At 52.3% G+C, this 18,264-nt stretch overlaps 1 protein-coding gene across 1 annotated transcript; it reads right to left on the bottom strand.

The window, feature by feature from the left end:
- Positions 1-5,442: 5,442 nt before the first annotated feature.
- Positions 5,443-11,841, bottom strand: ETV3L (ETS variant transcription factor 3 like). The gene is made up of 4 exons (XM_036343859.1): positions 10,141-11,841; positions 9,738-9,906; positions 9,219-9,339; positions 5,443-6,135 (listed from the first exon to the last, which is right to left on the bottom strand). The coding sequence occupies exons 1-4, from the start codon at positions 10,512-10,514 to the stop codon at positions 5,675-5,677; spliced, it is 1,125 nt and encodes a 374-aa protein (XP_036199752.1). The 5' UTR covers positions 10,515-11,841; the 3' UTR covers positions 5,443-5,674.
- Between the last annotated feature and the right edge of the window lie 6,423 nt (positions 11,842-18,264).

Below are 18,264 nucleotides of genomic sequence, written 5' to 3'. Positions count from 1 at the left end.
ACAACACTTTCCATTTAACAAGAATGCTGTGTGTGTGTGTGTGTGTGTGTGTGTGTGTGTGTGTGTGTAAATCATGGTTGGCACTTGACTTTTTCTCCCCTGTTGGTCAGGGTCCTCACTGGGAAAAAAGGGGTGAGGGGGTAGAGATTATCCTCATTGCCACCAGCAACTCAGATTAGCAAATGCTTTGCTTTTGTTTTGTTTTTAAATCTCCACGTGCTCTGGTGACAACACTTTCCATTTAACAAGAATGAGCTGCACTAACCTGACAATATGGCTTTACAGGGACAGTATATTAATGCACACCAACAATTAGAGAACAGCACCAGACAATAAGTAATCAAATGCCAAAATGCATACAAAAAGGGAAATCTTTGCTACTATGGTCATATTCGAAATCACACAGGCCTTGGCCAGTTTTCTCAGTGGTTAGAGAGTCGGCCTGCAGACCGAAGGATTTTGGGTTCAATTCCTAGTCAAGGGCATATACATGGGTTGCAGGTTTGATCCCTATCCCCTGTAGAGGTACTAGTATATTCTGGAGGCAAACAATTGATGTGTCTCTCACATTGATGTTTCTCTCTCTCTCTCTCTCTCTCTCTCTCTCTCTCTCTCTTTGCCTCCCTCCTCTCTTCTTTCCACTCTCTTTAAAAATCAATGGAAAAAATATCCTTGGGTGAGGATTAACAAAACAATAAAAATATCACACAGGAATGACTTTTTAAATTTCTTTCTCAATATATAATATACTTTTTATTTCTGAGGAATTTTAAGGACCTCTTACACTCTCAGCCCAAGTAATTATGGTGAGATGGAAAGAACATTAACTGATAATTAGGAAATTTACATTCTAAATCTGGCTCCTCTACATGCACAATTTTGAGCAAGTCCATTCCTCTCTCTGGGCCTATAAAATTAAGGGGTTGGACTTGATGATCTCAAAGATCCCTCTGGCTCCTAACAGTCTAAGCTTCATGAAGCTTGCAAGTCTGGCTCCCTAAAATTCTGCTTGAGTGAGTGTTTCTGTCTTTGTCCTTGGTGTGATTGACCTGAAGGCCCAGGAGCAGGGGTGGTTGGTGAGCTGACTAAGCTGAGTCTTGTCTTGGTTCTGTCAACTGATGGTTGTTGATGCCAATTCAACACCAACAGGATTCCCTAATTTGGGGTGCAGTGAAGAAGGAAACTATTCAGTGCAGACAGCTGAACTGTGATACAGTAAGGCTGTGAACAGAGGACAGCTGTGGAGCAGTCCCATCGTGTTACCACTCAGTTATGAAGCAGTACAGTTTGTGGGACACCATGGCTACCAGGGCCCTCTCTAGCGGGATAGCTCTCCTCTGCTCCGGCCCTGGTCTGCTGAGACATCTTTGGTGTTTCATCTTTAATGTTTCTGCTTCAGCTCCAGCAAGGAGACCATCAATGGTCTTTGGTGGAAAGGGAAAGTGTGGTCCCAGAGCCAAAGGGGAGCTGACTTACATAGACAGAAGTCCTGCCCCTGGTCCCTGATTGGTCCTCATGCAAATGAGGACTCCAAATCCCTGCAGTTTGATTGGCCCCAAAGGCATCACCCTGATTGGTCCATAAATATGCTGATGGAGCCGAAACCGGTTTGGCTCAGTGGATAGAGCGTCGGCCTGCGGACTGAAGGGTCCCAGGTTCGATTCCGGTTGGGGGCATGTACCTGGGTTGCGGGCATATCCCCAGTGGGAGATGTGCAGGAGGCAGCTGATCGATGTTTCTCTCTCATCGATGTTTCTAACTCTCTCTCTCCCTTCCTCTCTGTAAAAAATCAATAAAATATATTAAAAAAAATATGCTGATGGAAATACAGCTGCATAGGGCCAATTGGATGGGGAAAGCCCCAGTCCTATTGGTTGAAATAGGATTCCAGGAACTCCTTTATAAAGGCTGGTTCAGTTGACTGTCAGTGCAGGCAGGCAGTTCAGGGTGGGGAGGCAGGCAGTTTAGTGCAGGTTTCCCCCTGAAGTGTAGTTTTTGTGAGAGGTTTGCCTGTGTAGAAATAGCTGCTAGGCTCTGTTTTTTAAACTTGAGCCCAGTTAAGTCACTGAGAGTCCTTCTTAGAGGTATTTTCTTTCTCAGGGTCCACAGTTCCCCCACAGGTGACCAGAAAGTGTGGTCTAGAACTGATAGCAGCATCGATTATGTGCCTGAGGAACTGACAACCCGCAGTCTGTTGTCACCTTAGACCTGCTGATCCTTGGGTGACTAGTCCATGATTCGCAAAAGGAGTTGAAAACAGCAGGATTATTATAAAATGCTTTTGTCCTCTAACTTGCTTCCTGTTTTCAGAAGACTCTAAGGCACCCATCATCCCTTCACCTCAAACAGTGCCCCCCATGGGATCTACCCCCCTAGACCAGTCCAGAGCTCTGAGCTCTTCCTAGCGCTGATATTAACTCTGGCCACCAGAGGGCATTCTTGCAATGTGGGAACCGACAGTTCTCTGTGGCGCCTGGGTCTCTTTGCCAGAACAACCTGAGTTGCTGAAGCCATACTCGGGTTAAGAGACTCTCAACCGTCCTGGCCGGTGTGGCTCAGTTGGTTGGGTGTCCTTTGTGCACGGAAAGGTTGCTGGTTCGATTCCTGGTCAGGACACATGCCTGGGTTGCAGGCTTGATCCACTGTGGGGAGCGTGCAGGAGGCAGCCAATGATGTTACGCTCTCACATCAATGTTTCTCGCTTCTCCCTTCCTCTCTCTCTAAAAATCAATAAACTATTCTAAAAAAAAAAAAAAAAATTCTCAACCAGAGTTGATTTTTCCCCCACCAGGGGATATTTCACAATGTCTGGAGAAGGCAGGGAGTGTGTGTGTGTGTGTGTGTGTGGGGGGGGGGGTGCTATTGCTATCTAGGGGCCAGGGACATACTAAACATTCTAGAATGTACAGACAGCCCCTGACAACAGAGAATTTTGCAGCCAACATGTCAATGGCGCTGAGGCTGAGGAGCTCTGCTCTACGTGCACCTGTTGTCTAACATGCAGAGTGCATCGCCTGGACACGGATGTCCCCTGGAACCGGGTTTTCAGTCTCCTGAACTCACCGACCCCGAAGGGCAATTTTAGAATAGTGGCCGTGAAGCACTGCCTGAAATGTGGTGGGTCACAGAAGCCACAAACCACTGGAGAGGAGGAGGGGTCAGGCAGCGGGCACACTGGTTTCCATGATAGGGCCCTGTCCCTGGGGCTGGCCTCTCTAAACTGGGCTCAAGCCCCTCTTCCCAGAGCAGACAATGCTAACTCTGTCTTCTCAAACTGGGCAGGTTGCTGGGACAGCCCTGGAGTCGGGCCTACGGCTTTGGGAGGAGGCGGAAGTAGTTTTCTCTACAGCCCCTGCGGTTGTTATCGGTGGGAGTGGAGTTCTTGGGGTGCTGAAAGGAAAATAATTTCCCAGGCTCCTATGGGAGGATGGGGTTTCGTGCAAAGCTTTATTGACGATGTAAAATCAAGAGGGTTTCCCTCCGAGGTCCAGTCTCCATCCATCTTGCCACGAAAGAAGTCCAGTCTTGTCTTCAGCAGGGCTAGGAGGCCATTGCCCAGAACTTCTGCTCCGTATTCAAGTCCAGTCCATTCCAGCATCTGGCTGGCTTAGCCTGTGTTCCCAGCTGCAGTCCATTGTGTGGGGGGTCCGCCTGGCCATGGGCCGTGCAGCTGCTTAAGGCCACATGGAGGGTGAGTGCAGGTCACGTAGCAAGAGAGAAAAGGGAGCGGGGACTCGGGATTTTATCCTTCCGTGATTTTGTATGTTTGCAGTGGCTCTACCCTCCTCACGGATGACCTTTTTTCCAGGCTAGACGGACAGACAAGCACCTTCCCTACATCACCCCAACTTCGTTGTGCATGTGCCCGTCTCCCCCTTTGTTCAATCCCTTCCTCCAGGGGTCTGCAGGGAATGGGCCAGTGGCTTCCTGGGGAGCGTGAAGCTGTAGCTTCCATCATGATTGGCTAGTTATTAATATTAATAATAGGAGGAGAGCAATGGGGAGGCCAGGCATTATAAGCATGGTCATCTGGGCAGCTTGACCAGGAAGCTACAGCCTATATCTAGCTTGGAAACCCAGGGTTTGGGTTCCTTGCTTTCCTCAGTCTTCCTGTGGGGTGAGGCCTAACCCTGTCCTACTCTGGGTTTCTCCTTCCCATTCCACTCCTGACAGTGACACAGCTGCCACAAGGAAGGACCGAGAGGTAACAGAAAGCAAAATGTAAGGATCCCAGGGACAGGGAAGCACCCTTACTCTTTGAGTGAGGGGAAAAAAGATGGACAAAAAGGTCCTCTGTACCTCCTCGGTCTCTGTTCCTCATAATAGAAATAAGTGGAGACAAATCCTGACCCTGTTATTGACGAGCCTGGAGATAGGAGAGCAATAGGGTTCAATCCCCTTGGCATTTCCTTGGTTAAGCAAAAAACCCTAATGTGTCTCCCCTTCCCTAGCCATCCAATGCTTCCTCACCTCCTCCCATCACTCTTAGGACCTGGGGCTCAGAGCAGGAGGGACCCCTGCCAACACCCTCCTTCACCCCCAGCCCCTTAGAGCTCTGCTTAGAGACCCAGGGCAGGATCTGAGGGTCATTCTGTGAAGAAGCCCTGCTCTGCTGCTGTTCTCCCCTTGAGGCTGGCTGTCTGCGTGGCCAGAGTGGCTGCTTTCAGCCTTTCTCTCTGGGACGTGATGACAGCAGGAGGGAGGAGACTGGTTGGCTTCATTTCCACTTCTGCTCCACGACTGAGGCCTCATCCCTAGCCCCCTCGCTCTTCCCATCAGGAATCTTGGGTGCTGTTTAGATCCACACCACATCAGAGGGCAGCAGAAATGTCAGCCAAGGGGCCAGTTTGCCAAGGGCATTTTATTCATGGTCTGCAGTAGAGTGTTACAGAGAACCTCCCTACCCCACTTGCTTGGGTCTTGGGGAAATGGAGCTAGAAGGACGGGCCTGCATGCACGTCCCAAGGTCACAGAAATCAAAGGGATGGAAAACAAGGATGTGGAGGGGCAGCAGGGAGACTGGGTAAGGGACTTGGGCCCCAGAGAAGAAAGGAGTTGCCCTGATGTTCAGGGAACAAATCAATTCCTGATCCCCTTCCCAAGCTAGACCTCTGATTTCCCCCTCATGGGGGTAGGTATGGGGTGCTTCAAATGATGGAAACCTTCTTCTCATCTCCCTCAAAATAAGTTGAGATTCAGAATGTCTCCTTAGGCCCAGCCAGCGTGGCTCAGTGGTTGAGCATTGACCTATGAACCAGGAGGTCACTGTTTGATTCCCGGTCGGGGCACATGCCTGGGTTACAGGATCAGTCCCCAGTGTGGGGAGTGTAGGAGGCAACCAATTGATGATTCTCTCTCATCATTGATGTGTCTATCTCTCTCTTCCTCTCCCTTCCTCTCTGAAATTAAAAAAAAGAAAAAAAAAAAAAAAAGAATATCTCCTTAATCTGATTAGCAATGTAGTGGGATGGAGGGGGCACCCTGCCTCAGTTTGTCCCGTCTCCACATATGCTCCTTCTCGGCAATGCCCCCCACCTCCTCGGATCCAACTCCATCCATTCAAATCCTCCCACAATTTAGACTTATTTCCACCCAGGGAGGTGCAAAGCAGGCAGGGAGGTGGGCCAGAGGAAGAGGTGGAGCTTGGGGGCCCACGTCACATCTTCCTCCTCAGTTAAGGAGGATCCAAGGGCCACTCTGCTTCAAAATTCTCCAAATTAGGGGACCTAAGACTTTCCTCCCCAGGTTTGGGTCTTTGCATCTCTGCGAAGAAGCCCTCCCAGGGATCCAGGTACCCCTTTTCCCCCATCAGGGGATGGGCCTTTACCTCCAGCCCCTCTGGCCTAAGGAACAAGAGCCTGAGCCTCTCACCGCCCCCCTGGCCCAGCCTAGCCAGCAGGGGAAGTCCCGGGAAATGCCAGGTCGCTGGGGGGCAGGTGGGCCCTGGGAGCAGGGTGTCTGTCGTGGGGGACCCTGGAAACTGCTGCTCTGGGAGAAGTGGGGCCAAGAGGGTCCCTGAGGAGAGAGAGGGTGGGAGGGGAGGCGTGAAGGAGGCAAAACGGGGCTGCTCTTCTGGGAGGCCCCCCAAATGGCAGCAAGGGCTGAGCAGGCAGTGGGTGGAGGCAGAGCCAAGTCCTAGAGAAAGAGAGAACGGGTCACGAGAGGGTCCCCTTTCTTCTCCCATTTCCCATTTCTTTTTCCTCTTGCTGAAACTTCCTCTCCCCCATCCTGTGTGCCTTCCTTTCTTCTTTGCTTCCTGTCTCATTGTAAATGTCACTTCCTCAGGGGGAAACCTCTGAGACCCCCCCCAGTCTGGGCAAGAGCCCCAGCCGCTCCTCGTGACCCCCAGCACCTCTCCTGCAGGGCCCTCCGCCCCGTTAGCACCAGGCGGTCATTTGTGTGATTATAGCTCTGTGGGGGCAGGAACAGTCTGTTTTATTTTCCTCTGAATCCAGCCCAACCTGGCACATATCAAAGGGCTCAATAAAAATGTGTGGAATGAATGAATGAAGATATCCTTTGCCCTATACCCAGCGAATCCATCCTTCACTCTCCCTGTAGCAGGGGGCTCCAGGGTTAGCTGGGCAAGGAACTGGCTGCATGGCCTGATGCTTGTCGTTTAAATTCTCAGGCCTGTTTCTTCATAAACACTCCTCTCCCAGGTAAGAACAGGCGACGTCATCAGTAAGAAGGGGCCCACAGAGCCAAGGGCCCAGTGCACGTGGCCTGACCCAGTCTTCCTCTTCTCCAGATGGCTCCGGCCCATCACTCTCCTCCTCCAAGGAGCCTTCCCTCCTTCTAGTCCTTCCAAATCTGTCCTCTTTCCCCAGGATCCTACATAGGGGCTCCCAAGCTGGGGTCCCTGGGGGTGGCTATATAGAACTTCACTTCACTTTGTATATTTCAAAAAACAAAACCCAAAAAAACCTAACACCAGTTCTACATTTTTCTTAGTGAGGCTATCATTTAACTAGGAGAGCAAGTACCAACCCAATGTGATCACATTGGTGGGGCTATTGCTGATAAACACTGGAAAAACAAATTGGTTATGACAATATAACTGATTTATTTAATAGAAACAATATTTCTGAAGCTGGATCTATGTAAGGGGAAAACAGTAAAAAGTGATCCGTCGCCTGGCTGACATGGCTCCGTGGTTGAGCGTCTACCTATGAGCCAGGAGGTTGCTGGTTCAATTCCTGGTCAGGGCACATACCCCGGTTGCAGGCTTGATCCCCAGTAGGGGGCGTGCAGGAGGCAGCCGGTCAATGATTCTCTCTCATCATTGATGTCTCTCTCTCTCTCTCTCCCTCTCCCTTCATCTCTGAAATCAATTAAAAAATATTTTTAAAAAACTTGATACGTCATTAGGAAAATCAGAGTCCTCTGCCAGAGGACCCTCTCCTGGCCACTGTCCTTTCCCAGGGTTCTTACATGAGGTGGAGGCTGCTGTTTTGCACCAGGAAGGTGTGTCCCCTGACCTCTGAGGTCAAGGCTGTGTCTGCCCTTGCAGAGCCACAGCAGAATAGGCATGTGGAGGAGACAGTACTGTTTCTCCCCCACCCCTTCCTAGCACCAGTCTTGCACCTTCTGCCTCTGCCTTAATAGTCCTGGAGAGCTTCCTCCCTTGGCTCCGAGTGCTCTCACGAAGGTGGAGGTTAGGGGCTGGCACAGCCTTCTGGAATCACCATCCACAGGTAAGGCATGGGGCTGCTACTGGTCTTCTGGTGACCTAAACCTGCTTAGCACCCCTCGGGGCCCAAGCACAGGCGGGTGTGTGTGTGTGTGTGTGTACCTGGGCCAGAGAGGTGCAAAATAGCCCACTCCAATCCAGGGAACCCCCCCCCCCCCATAGTTTCCCAAAGAGAGAAGCGCTGTGCCCAAGGCATTCCTAGAGCTGGGGAGAGGTGGCTGGGGTGGAAGAACAGGGAGAGCTGTTCAGGTGCTGTTTAGCTCCAGGCTGCCTGATGAGTCCCAGCAGGCCCTGGGCCGCCCCACGCCCACAACCTCAGCTGCACCCACAGGGGCCCAGAGCCAGGCATCCTGCATTCTCTGAGAGGTGGGACCTCTGCGTCCCCAGCTACACTGGGGCTGGGGCTAAGGCCAAGAATTCTCATTCCAAGAAATCGCCAAGGGATAGAGGGGTGGGCTGTGGGCTTCTGCATAAGCGTCTGTGTCTGTGTGATCTTTTCCACAGAAAATCTGATTTTTGTCACTTCCTAGCATACAGCCCTGTAAGTGCTGGCCTCTGCATACAGTCCGACCTTCTCCCGCTCAGGTCACTATATGCTGCCACATTTGCCTTTTCCTGGTTGAGTCTCCTCCATCCCATGGCCCTTCCTTGTGCGGGTCCCATCATCGTCAGTCTAGAGTCTCTTCAAAAGCCTCCCAATACCAGTCCTATGCCTACCCCAACCCAAAGTCAACATGAACCCAAGCCATCTTCGTAAAATGAAGATCTCAACATGCCTCTCCCTCCCGGACCCCTCCTGCTCCCAGGATAAAGTCCATCCCCTTAGCATGGCTTCAGAGGACCTCTGTGACTGGACACCTGTTTGCCTTGCTAGCCTCATCTGTCACCTTCCTCCGTGTCCCCACCATCACATAACTCCGCTCTGCTCATGGCAAGCTACCAGCAGTTCTTCAGATTTGCTACCCTCACTCACAGCCTTTTGCTTTACAAATGCTATTCTGTACCCAGGCATCTTTCTCCACCTGCTTCCCCTGGAAGCCCCAACTCCTTCTCTGCATTCCTGTAGCACCTGTGCTTCCCCGAACCTCTGATCTGTCACTGGCTGTACTCCCATCTTTTCTCCCCACTAGTCTCTGAACATCTTTTTTTAAAAATATATATATATATATTTTTATTGATTTCAGAGAGGAAGGGAGAGGGAGAGAGAGAGAAACATCCATGATGAGAGGATCATTGATTGGCTGCCTCCTGCATGCCCCGCCCTGGGGTTTAAGCCCTCAACCCAGGCATGTGCCCTGACCGGGAATCAAACCATGACCTCCTGGTTCATAGGTCGACACTCAACCTCTGAGCCACGGCCGGTCGGGCTCCATGGACATTTTGGACAGGATCAAATCTCAGGGACCTTGAGGTGTGAGTGTTTTGGACTAAACCAAATGTCCTGCTAGGCTTGTCTCGTGCTCCCTCGCCCATGTGTTCACCCAGGAGGGTACTCCCTGGGCCCTTCCCAGTCCCAGGCACTCACGGTAGATACGGCTGCTGCTCCCCTTCTTATCCTCAGAGGCCTTTGGTGGCCCTCGGAGGGCCCACTGTCCAGCCAGCTGCTCCACCATGGCCCAGCGGGTGAACAGCATGCTGTGTAGGAGCTGCGGAGCGAGGAGCAGCAGGTGTGGGGGAGGGATGGGCTCTCCCTGGCACACATTCCCCAGGACTTACTGTTTTAACAACCAGTTGTTAAAACAATGAAATGCTCTCATAATGGTTGTTAAATCACCCCTGCCCACATGCCTTGGACCCTTGCCTGAGACCCCCCACTCGTTCCCTGTGATGCACCCCTAAAGGCGTGATGCCTAGCACAGGGATATTTTAGAGTATCTTAGAAGATTTAGAGTATTAACCCTGGGCACTCAGGGACTAGGATGCAAGGGAAGAAGGACATGGGAAGCTGCTGGGCCCCTGAGGCAGAAAGGAGGGCTGGGGGCGGGCTAGGCAGGAAGATTGGTCTCTGGTGGAGCCCGGGGCAAGGGGCTGCCTTCACACTTACCTTACTCTGCATGCCCATGGGCACCAGGGTTGGCCGAAACAAGTTGGGGGCCGGCATTGCCCGTACCTCCCATAGAGGACAGTTGACTACAATGAGCTTGCTTAAGTTGAACTTGTAAGTGAACCTTTTGCCTTTGGTCTTGTGCAGGATCTTCTTATTGTAGTAATATCTGGAGATCCCAAGGATGAGAATGGAGAGTTGGCCCAATGGACAGGGAATGTAGTCTGAGACCCACCTATGTCCCCTCCCCAGGCCAGCAAGGCTAACCCCAAGCTGTTCCTGCATAACCACTCATGATCATTTCCCAAGCCTTGAAGGGGCAGGAATCAGGTGGAGTGCCAGAAACCACAGCCCTTTTCTCTGAACTCTGCCCTGACTGGCCACTGGAGCTGTCTTCTCTCACCTGAGGGCCCGGCTCAGCTTGTCATAATTCATCTGTGGTTTGCACTTCCTGCGGCCCCAGAGGCGGGCCACCTCGTCTGGATCCTTGATGACAAACTCCCCGTACTCTCCCTGCTGCCAGGCGATGACATGGCGGAACTCTTCCTTCTGCAGCAACTCCAGGATGAAGTGCCACAGCTGGATCTGCCGGGAGCCTGGGGACGACTCGGCTTTGTAGGCCCAGTCAGGGAAGGCCAAGCCTGGGGCAGAGAGGGCAGTGTGAATGCCTCCAGCGCCCTGGTGGACCATGGGTGGGAGACCTGGCAGAGGCTCACCTGAGATCCAGGAGTTGCCCGCAACGGTGGGGACGCCCTCTGCCAAGCAGCTGCGGTACATGTTCCAGTCTGGAACTGTGTCTGGGCTTTGGGGGGAAGAAGAAGGCAAAGGAGAAGGCAAGGGAGAGGGAGGTGGAAGAGGGCGGGAGGAGGGAGGAAGAGAAGGAAGGAGATAAGAGGGAAGAGATGAGGGGAGAAAAGGGAGACTGAGGCAGGGGAGCAGGGTCTGGGGCAGGAAGCTCCCCCACGCCCCCCTCCTCTGGCAACCTCCTCACTGGCCAGGAGCTGACCCCAAGATGCTGAGTCACTTATATAGATGGAAAGGAAGGCAAAGGGTCCTATATCCTGCCCCCACGGGAGGATTTAGACAGAGGAGATCTCTTTGCAGGGCTTAATAGGATTGGAGTTTTTCCCAAGATAAGACCAAATGTAATTAATTAATTATTGGCTCTTTCTAAATCTTGAATGGGAGGAGATGGCAGACACAGAGAACCCCTGCCATCATTGTACTTAGACTAATTTTACATTTGAGAAGAGCAGAATTTTTGTGTGTGTTTTTTTTCACTGATGAGTCTCAAGTGCCTAAGAAAGTATCTGGCACATCATAGGTGTTCAAGAAATGATTGTTGATACCATCAATGAATGGTACTGAATTGATCAATGGTGCCTCCATGTGATTAACACCTGCCTTCTCCCTCAGTGTGTTAGCTCCATGAGGTCTGGAACCCCAGCTGTCTTGTTCCCTGCCGGTTCCCTAGAGCCCATCCTAGCCCAGGGCCTTGCACTCCCAGGTGCTCCGTAAATATTTGTTGGATTAATGAACATGAGCAAGGAAGAAGGGAATTCGTTGATTCCCAATTCGGCATGGTGGGTGGGTGGCAGTCAGATGGGGAGAAGATGGTTGAATGAGCCCCAGTGTGATGCAGGCGAAGGGAGGAGAGAAAATGTCTAAGTCCCAAAGCCTTTGGGTGGGACTGAGGCTGGTGCCGAAAGGCTGGCACCCTCTGTCACTAGTGGAAGAGGAAACGATGAGCAAGAGGGCTGCGGAGGGATGGGAGAGCTTGCCATGGGGATGGCAGGACGCAGCCTGCTCCTGGGGGTGGACCTAGAGGGGTTACCTGGACGGAAGGACCCCTTGTAAACAGGGGATGGGTTTACAAGGCCTGGGTGCTGGGTTCCCATCTCTGATACATGGGTGTCAGGTGAGCTTCATTCTCTACTGGAACTTACTAGGTGCTAAGGTCTGGAGGGCATGTGAGTGTTTGGCTGGAGTAGCTGCCTCCCTCTCCAGTCCAGGCTCAGAGAGGGAAAGCAGCTGACACATGGTGTTTAACTGCTATACCCCCACTCCTAATCCACAGCACTTTCTCATTTCTCGTTTTATTTATTTATTTGTTTGTTTGTTTGTTTATTTATTTATTTATTTTGTTAATCCTCACTTAAGGATACTTTTCCATTGATTTTTTTAAGAGAGATTGGAAGGGAGGGGTAGAGACACACAGAGAGAGAGAAACATTGATGTGAGAGCAACACATCGACTGGTTGCCTCCTGTGCACCAACTGGGGCCAGGATTGGAGCCTACAACTGACGTATGTGCCCTTTGACCGGAATCAAACCTGGGACCCTTCAGTCCACTCCATCCACTAAGCCAAACCAATAAGGACTCTTTTCTCATTTTTCAAAGTGATGCTTCAAGACTTAAAAAAAAAAAAATCTGTAGTCGTGCTACTGAAACTCTAATGTGCATAAGAATCCCCTGAGGATCTCTTTAAGTGCAGATTCTGACTCAGTGGAACTTGGTGGAACCTGAGATTCTGCATTTCTAACAAGCTCCTGGGTGGTGCCCCTGCTACTGGCCGATGGACCATACTTTGAGTAACAAGAATACATGGGATACAGCAACACGGAGCTGTGGGTGTTAGAAAGCCAAGGGATCCCAAGCACCACAGGTGTTAAGACCCTTCCTGCTCTCCCCACCCCCACACCAAGAGGCCATGGGGTCTCTTGCTCTCCCTTTCCCAGGGAGGTCAACTGAAAGAATGGACGCTCATGGTGGGCAGGGGGGCAGGTGCTTCTGGGGCCCCCAGTCTGGCCTGAGCAGAGAACATCTCTGGAAATTAGGGCAATGATTAGGTCAATGCCACTCTGAATTTGGGTGAATAGGTTTTCCATACATCCCTCTCTCTCTAAAATGACAGCTGACATTCTAGAATCCTCTTCTCTCCTTCCTTCTCTCCCCTGAAGCAGACCCCCTTTCCTCCTCCTCATTTCCTGCCCCGTCCTTAGGGGAAGCTCCTCCTCCATCTACCTTCTCCTTCCTCACCTTAGAAAAATGGGTTGGGAAGTGGGCATTGCAGCAGGGAGCGATTCCAGGGAAAACTCTTCCTTGAGGGAAGCTGATAAAGTTCCTGTGACTGCCCCAGTGCCTGCTGGATCTGAGGGTACGTCCTGGTCTGGAAGGTTTGAGACCTTGGCGTAGATTTAGGATCTGGCAAGAAGAGATTGATAATCTGCCTCGAAGCAGATACTCAGCGCCCCTGCACTGTGCTGAGGAGCTGACAGGCCCTGAACCTCTCAGAAAGTATCAGACAGGCTGGAGCTCAGAGGGGTGGAGTAACTTCTCTAAGGCCATGCAACTCCAAGTGCAAAAGTGGAAAGCAAGACCTTAAATCAAGATTGATGATCCGCCATGTAGGTAGCCTACAAACACCCTGTCTTCTGCGCCAAAAGAAGAAGAAAAAACAAAACACCAAAATACAGAATCAAAGTGGGTTAAGCTTCTGGGTGTCTGAGGAATACCTGAATGCCCGCAGCCCCTCCCTGGCCTGGTGGTGTCTGAGAGTCCCTCCTGGAATCCTAAGTCTCTGAGGAGCTCACCGGTTCTGGATGTGGAAATACTGACTGCTGGCAAGTCTTGCCAAAGGTCTCCCCTCAAGTCCTTCCTTTTTGAGCTGAGAAACCTTGGGTACCCCAGAGAGGAGCAGATTTTAGTTCTGCCTTCTTGCTCAAGAATTATTCTTGGTGTTTAACCTTAATACCTTGTGCTTCCATTTTAACCCATACTCCTGGTGATGCTCCAAGGCTGAGTGAGGTAGATAGTCCCACTCTGTCTCCCTCCCCATCTCCCAGCTCCCTCCCTCCTGTGCTGTGAGCTATCTGTGCAAAGCTTGGGGCGGCTCTACCAGGCTCTGCGTAGTCCCTACAGTCCTATGAGGATACGCATTGAGAACTAGAAATCAAGAAGGATTATAACCCAATCTTGAATCATCTGAGAGGCTGCACTTAAGTGCCTGGTGTTTCTCGAAGGGTTATAGCAGTGAGCAATCATTATTGTCATCACCATCTGGTTACTGATAATAAGATAAATTCCCTTGGCCAACACAAGTGCATATTACAACACATGTAGGTTTTAGGTCATTATTTATTAGAAGCAAGAGAGATCATGATGATAACCATAGGGAGTATGCTTTAAACGAGACCTTGGAGCCCAAGGAAATGTCAAGAGTAGAGTTTACCTTTTTAAGAGTTTAGTTAATATGCGTTGGGTCCCTATCATGCACTCAGCATTGGGTTTGACACTCCTTTGGTCATGTGTTACTTCCCCAAGTCTTCACAATAACCCTTTGAGGTGGGTATTGTTATCTCTGTTTTGCAAGCCTAGGAAATCGAGGCTCAGACGATTCCGAGACTTGCATAAGATCCTCGGGCAAGTGGTGGAGCCGGATGGGAACAGGTCTGTCTGACTCGAGGCTCCCAGCTGTAATCTGTCCATCGTGGCAGAAAAGTTGAAGTTGAAACTTGGGAGCAGAGAGAGGAGGCTGGCAGGAGGCCATGGGCGCTGAAGGAGGCACCCAGTGTAAACCTAAGAAGTGGGCTGTTTGCCAGAAAAATGATCCGTGGAGGACCCAGGACGCCAGAGGGCAGTCCGATGGGCAGAGTGGAATACAGAAAGGATGAGAAAGACAGAAACACATGGAGGGGCGGGGGGACAGGGGGGGCGAGAGTTCAAGACCAACACTGCATCTCTGCAAAGTAGAAACTTGCATCAAAAGTCATTTTGTTGTGGGGCTTTCGGAGGGGCTGCAGGAGCTGATGGACTGGACACAACCAAGTCTAGAGACTGCTTGATTGATTCAGTGGGAAAACGGGGCTGTTTCTAAACACAAAGGTGGAGGGAAAGAGGCAGAGCAAGAGAATCAGCAAGAAAGAGAGTCAGAGAGAATGCAACAGAGAAATAGAGTTGTGGAAAGGGACTGTGGGCACAGGTGAGATCCAGGTACACAAGTTGGCGGGGGGAGATCAGAAGGGCAGCAGTGTTAATACAGAGATGGCGGCTGGGGTGTGAGGAGGGGGATTTTATGCTTGTTAGTACCGAGCAAACGGCCATCCCCAAATCCTGGATCTGATTAGAAGCCTCTGGTTTCTCCCCTTGATCTCAGCCCCACGTGGAGAGTGTTCGTCCTGAGACCTCCCTTAATGCGATTAGCTAAAGCTGCTTAGGAGGAGAGCAAGATGGGCTGGGGCCTGGGGAGGGCAGGTCCAATCACTTTCTCACTTGGGGAATTAGGAGGAAGGTGCAGGGATGGATGTCTTCTCTTCACAGAGACCCCAGGGCATCTTGTTCCTCCTTCTGCCACAGCCCCCCCGCCCCCCCCCCCCCCCCCCCCGCCCCCAGAGAGCCCAGGCCTAGGGCAGAACAGACTCCTGATTGATGCTCTGTGGCTGGGAATCTAGCCATCTGAACCCCATGTCCCTCCTGCAGCTCTGCCCTTCCAGCCATCGCCCCCCACCTGGGAGAGCCCCCTCCCTCCCTGCCACTCCTCCCCACCCCAGGGTCCAGCCCCCTCCTTCTTACTCCTCGGCCCTGTGCCCCCTCCCAGGCCCCTTCTCACTCTGCTTCGGTAGCCATCCCGCAGTTACTCTGCCCATCCCCCTCTCCTCCCTGCCCCTGCCCAGTGCAGATGCCTCCAAGGATAGTCTTTGCAGTCCCCTGGGGCTGTGGGATTTAAAAGGTTTGTGTAACTCAGTGGAGTAGAAATCCAAACCCAGATACCCCCGTGGCCCAAGACCAGTCACTAAGGGCAGTTGAAAGTCACGGGGAAAGTACACACCACCTCAGGGATGCGGAGGTTAGGGCATGGGAAACGGGGTGTCAGGAGGCCTCTTCCAGCTCCGCACCCACCCCTTTCTCTGGCCCCTCCAGGTCTCTGTTTCACGTTGTTTGACCTTTCCGTCTTCAGCTCATTTCCTCTTTCATTGCTGTTTCTCTCCTCCTTCCTCTCGGTCTACCTCTTCTTCCTTTTTCCCATTTCCCTTTCTGTTCTCCCCCTTGTCCTGTCCATCCTTTTCTGTCTCAGTTTCCATTGGTCTCTCCATTCCTATCTGTACTTCTTGTGTCTACACGTCATGTCCCACTGGCTCTCTCTGTCTTGCTGTCTCGGTCACTGTCTCTCATTGTTATTTTGTTCTCTTTCTCCAGGTTCCCCCCGCCCCTTGCCCCCCAGTCTCTTTTCAATGCTTCAGAGCTGGAAACTGAACCCAGGAACCCAGGCCTCCCAGCTTCCTGGCCCTGGCTCTTTCAGCCCACCTCCTGCTCCCCACTCTTTTCTTCCCAAAGCCCTCCAGCACCTTGCCCCGCCCCCAGTGGCAACCTCAGCTGGTTCTTTTCATCTCATGCCCATCAACTGTGCCCAGGGGATCCCCCTGTCTGGATACCCCCCATCCTTCCCTTTGTCTCCCCAACACAGAGACAAGAAATCCCCTCCAGCCGGGCTGAGGTAGCTGAGGAGCCAGGCCAGCCAGAGGAAGTGAAAGCTCCCAGCCAAATGCTGAGCCGGGGTGAGCTGGCAGCCAGCGTGAGGCTGAGTAACCAGGGACCAGGAATGCAGCAGGCCTGTGGGGCGCTCTCACTCGCTGGGGGCCTCTGCTGCCTCCACCCCCAACCCTCAATCCTGCATCCACTTCCAGCCTCCACCTCAACCCCAATCTTTTTTATTATTTTTTATGTCAGAGAGGAAGGAAGAGGGAGAGAGAGATAGAAACATCAATGATGAGAGGGAATCATTGATCGGCTGCCTCCTTCATGGCCCCCACTGGGGATCGACCCTGCAACCCAGGCATGTGCCCTTGACCGGAATTGAACCTGGGACCCTTTAGTCGAAGGTCGACGCTCCTATCCACTGAGCCAAACTGGCTAGGGCTCAACCCCAATCTTAACACAACCCTAACTTCAACTTCCACTAAGCCCTGAGGCTCCATCCATGTGTCCTGGCCTCTCTCCCGACTGACCCTCTCGCTAACCCTTGAGCAGGGCCAGGAAGGGGCTCGAAGGTGGAGTGGCGGGGGCACCGCACTCTTCCACAGCCCTTCTCCTATCCATGGGGAACGGGCTGAGGAGAGAGGAGCGGGACTTCTCTCATCAAAGCCTCACCGCAGCGCCTCTCCACGGCCCACATCCATCCCCACAGTCACCGGGGCTCTCAGATCCCAGGCTTCTTGGTCCTAGTTCTTTGGGAAGGATCCCGGGAGTCTGGGAAGGGGAGAGCAGGATGGGGCAGAAACCTCTTACGCCATCAGAGGTCTCCATGCAGGTCACGCCAGCCTGCCTCCCATGGGAGCATGGCCTTAACTCTTCCCTCTTTGGGAGCCTCTGCCCATCCTGTTTCCTCCCATCCCCATGCTGTGATGCCCACACCCTCAGGGCTAGTTCTCACCCACTTTCCTTCAACCCTGGCCACATGGATGGACCCCCCGTGAGCTCACTGAGGTGCAGAGCTCCCTATATGTTCACAACAGGGCCCCAAGGGCCCCCCTAACCCCATTCATCCCAGGAGTCTGCTCCAGTGAGTAACACCTGGCCCTGGCTGTGCCCCCTCTGCGGGGAAGAGCCTGCCACCCTGCTGGACTCGCTGTCTTTATGTGCTCCCCACCTCTCTCTTCCTTGACTGCCTAACACCTGGCTCTGCGCTGTCCCACACTCGACCCCCGCAGGTGGCTTTAGTGTGGCCCTTGGGTTCTCCTCTCCTTACCTCTCCCCTCCCAATTGCCCCACAACTGGCTCCACGGCTGGGGGGGTGGGGGTGGCAGCAGAGAAGGCCAGTCCCAGCCGCAGACCTGCCCCCAGAGGCGCTTACCTCAGTGCATCCTCTGTCTGGTCCGTGCTCTGTCCAGCAGCTCCTTCGGGCTCACTCCACGCCCAGCAACCCCTGGCTCATCACACACTGAGTTAGGGTTACTTACAATGAGAGCGGGATCTCCAAGCTCTCAGGGGAACCGATGTGGTTTTCAGACAATAGAATTAACCCTTCGGGGCCAGTGGCACGACAGACACGCGCCCCCTCCACCTCTGTGGGGGTGGAGTGGGAGGGAGTCTCTCTCTCTGGGTCCTTTGCATCCTCCAGCGCCTACCTCTGTGGCTGACAACTCCCCAAACAGCAACCAACAGAAGGACTGGTGAGAGGGCTGCACCTTCTGCTGTTCTGAGAAAGGGGACACTGGACAGCCGGGAAGTCCTTCTAGCAGTCTACCCTCCCCATATAAGCTAGCTTTCCTCTCAAGGGACTTTCTGCGGAGATAGAAGGAATCTAGGCCTGGATCAGAGCTCCCTTTGCAACCTCTGACACTTCACATCACCTCCCTCCCAGTTTCTTTCTGAGTCCCAGGCCCACCTGTGCTCACATACTGCTGCCAAATCTTCACAATCTGTGGCTTTTCCTCTTAGTCTCGAGTATTAAAACGATATGAATAGTTTTCCTAATTACCTTCTTCTAAGGATGTTTAAGCACTCGTATGTCTCTTTCCTTTTAGAGTT

The sequence above is a fragment of the Myotis myotis genome, unplaced genomic scaffold (genome assembly GCF_014108235.1).
Source record: "Myotis myotis isolate mMyoMyo1 unplaced genomic scaffold, mMyoMyo1.p scaffold_m19_p_18, whole genome shotgun sequence".
In the NCBI taxonomy this organism is placed as follows: Eukaryota; Metazoa; Chordata; class Mammalia; order Chiroptera; family Vespertilionidae; genus Myotis; species Myotis myotis.
The sequence above is the reverse complement of the archived record's forward strand: the minus strand, read 5'-3'. Positions and strand labels throughout refer to the sequence as shown.

What these genes read in the sequence shown, in the direction of transcription:
- ETV3L (XM_036343859.1), bottom strand. Translation starts at nt 10,514, where the DNA reads ATGTACCGCAGCTGCTTGGCAGAGGGCGTCCCCACCGTTGCGGGCAAC. An exon ending in CCATGGGCATGCAGAGTAAG is followed by an intron (nt 9,340 to 9,737) that starts GTAAGTGTGAAG and finishes CTCGCTCCGCAG; the next exon opens with CTCCTACACAGCATGCTGTT. An exon ending in GAGCAGCAGCCGTATCTACC is followed by an intron (nt 6,136 to 9,218) that starts GTGAGTGCCTGG and finishes CTCTTTCTCTAG; the next exon opens with GACTTGGCTCTGCCTCCACC.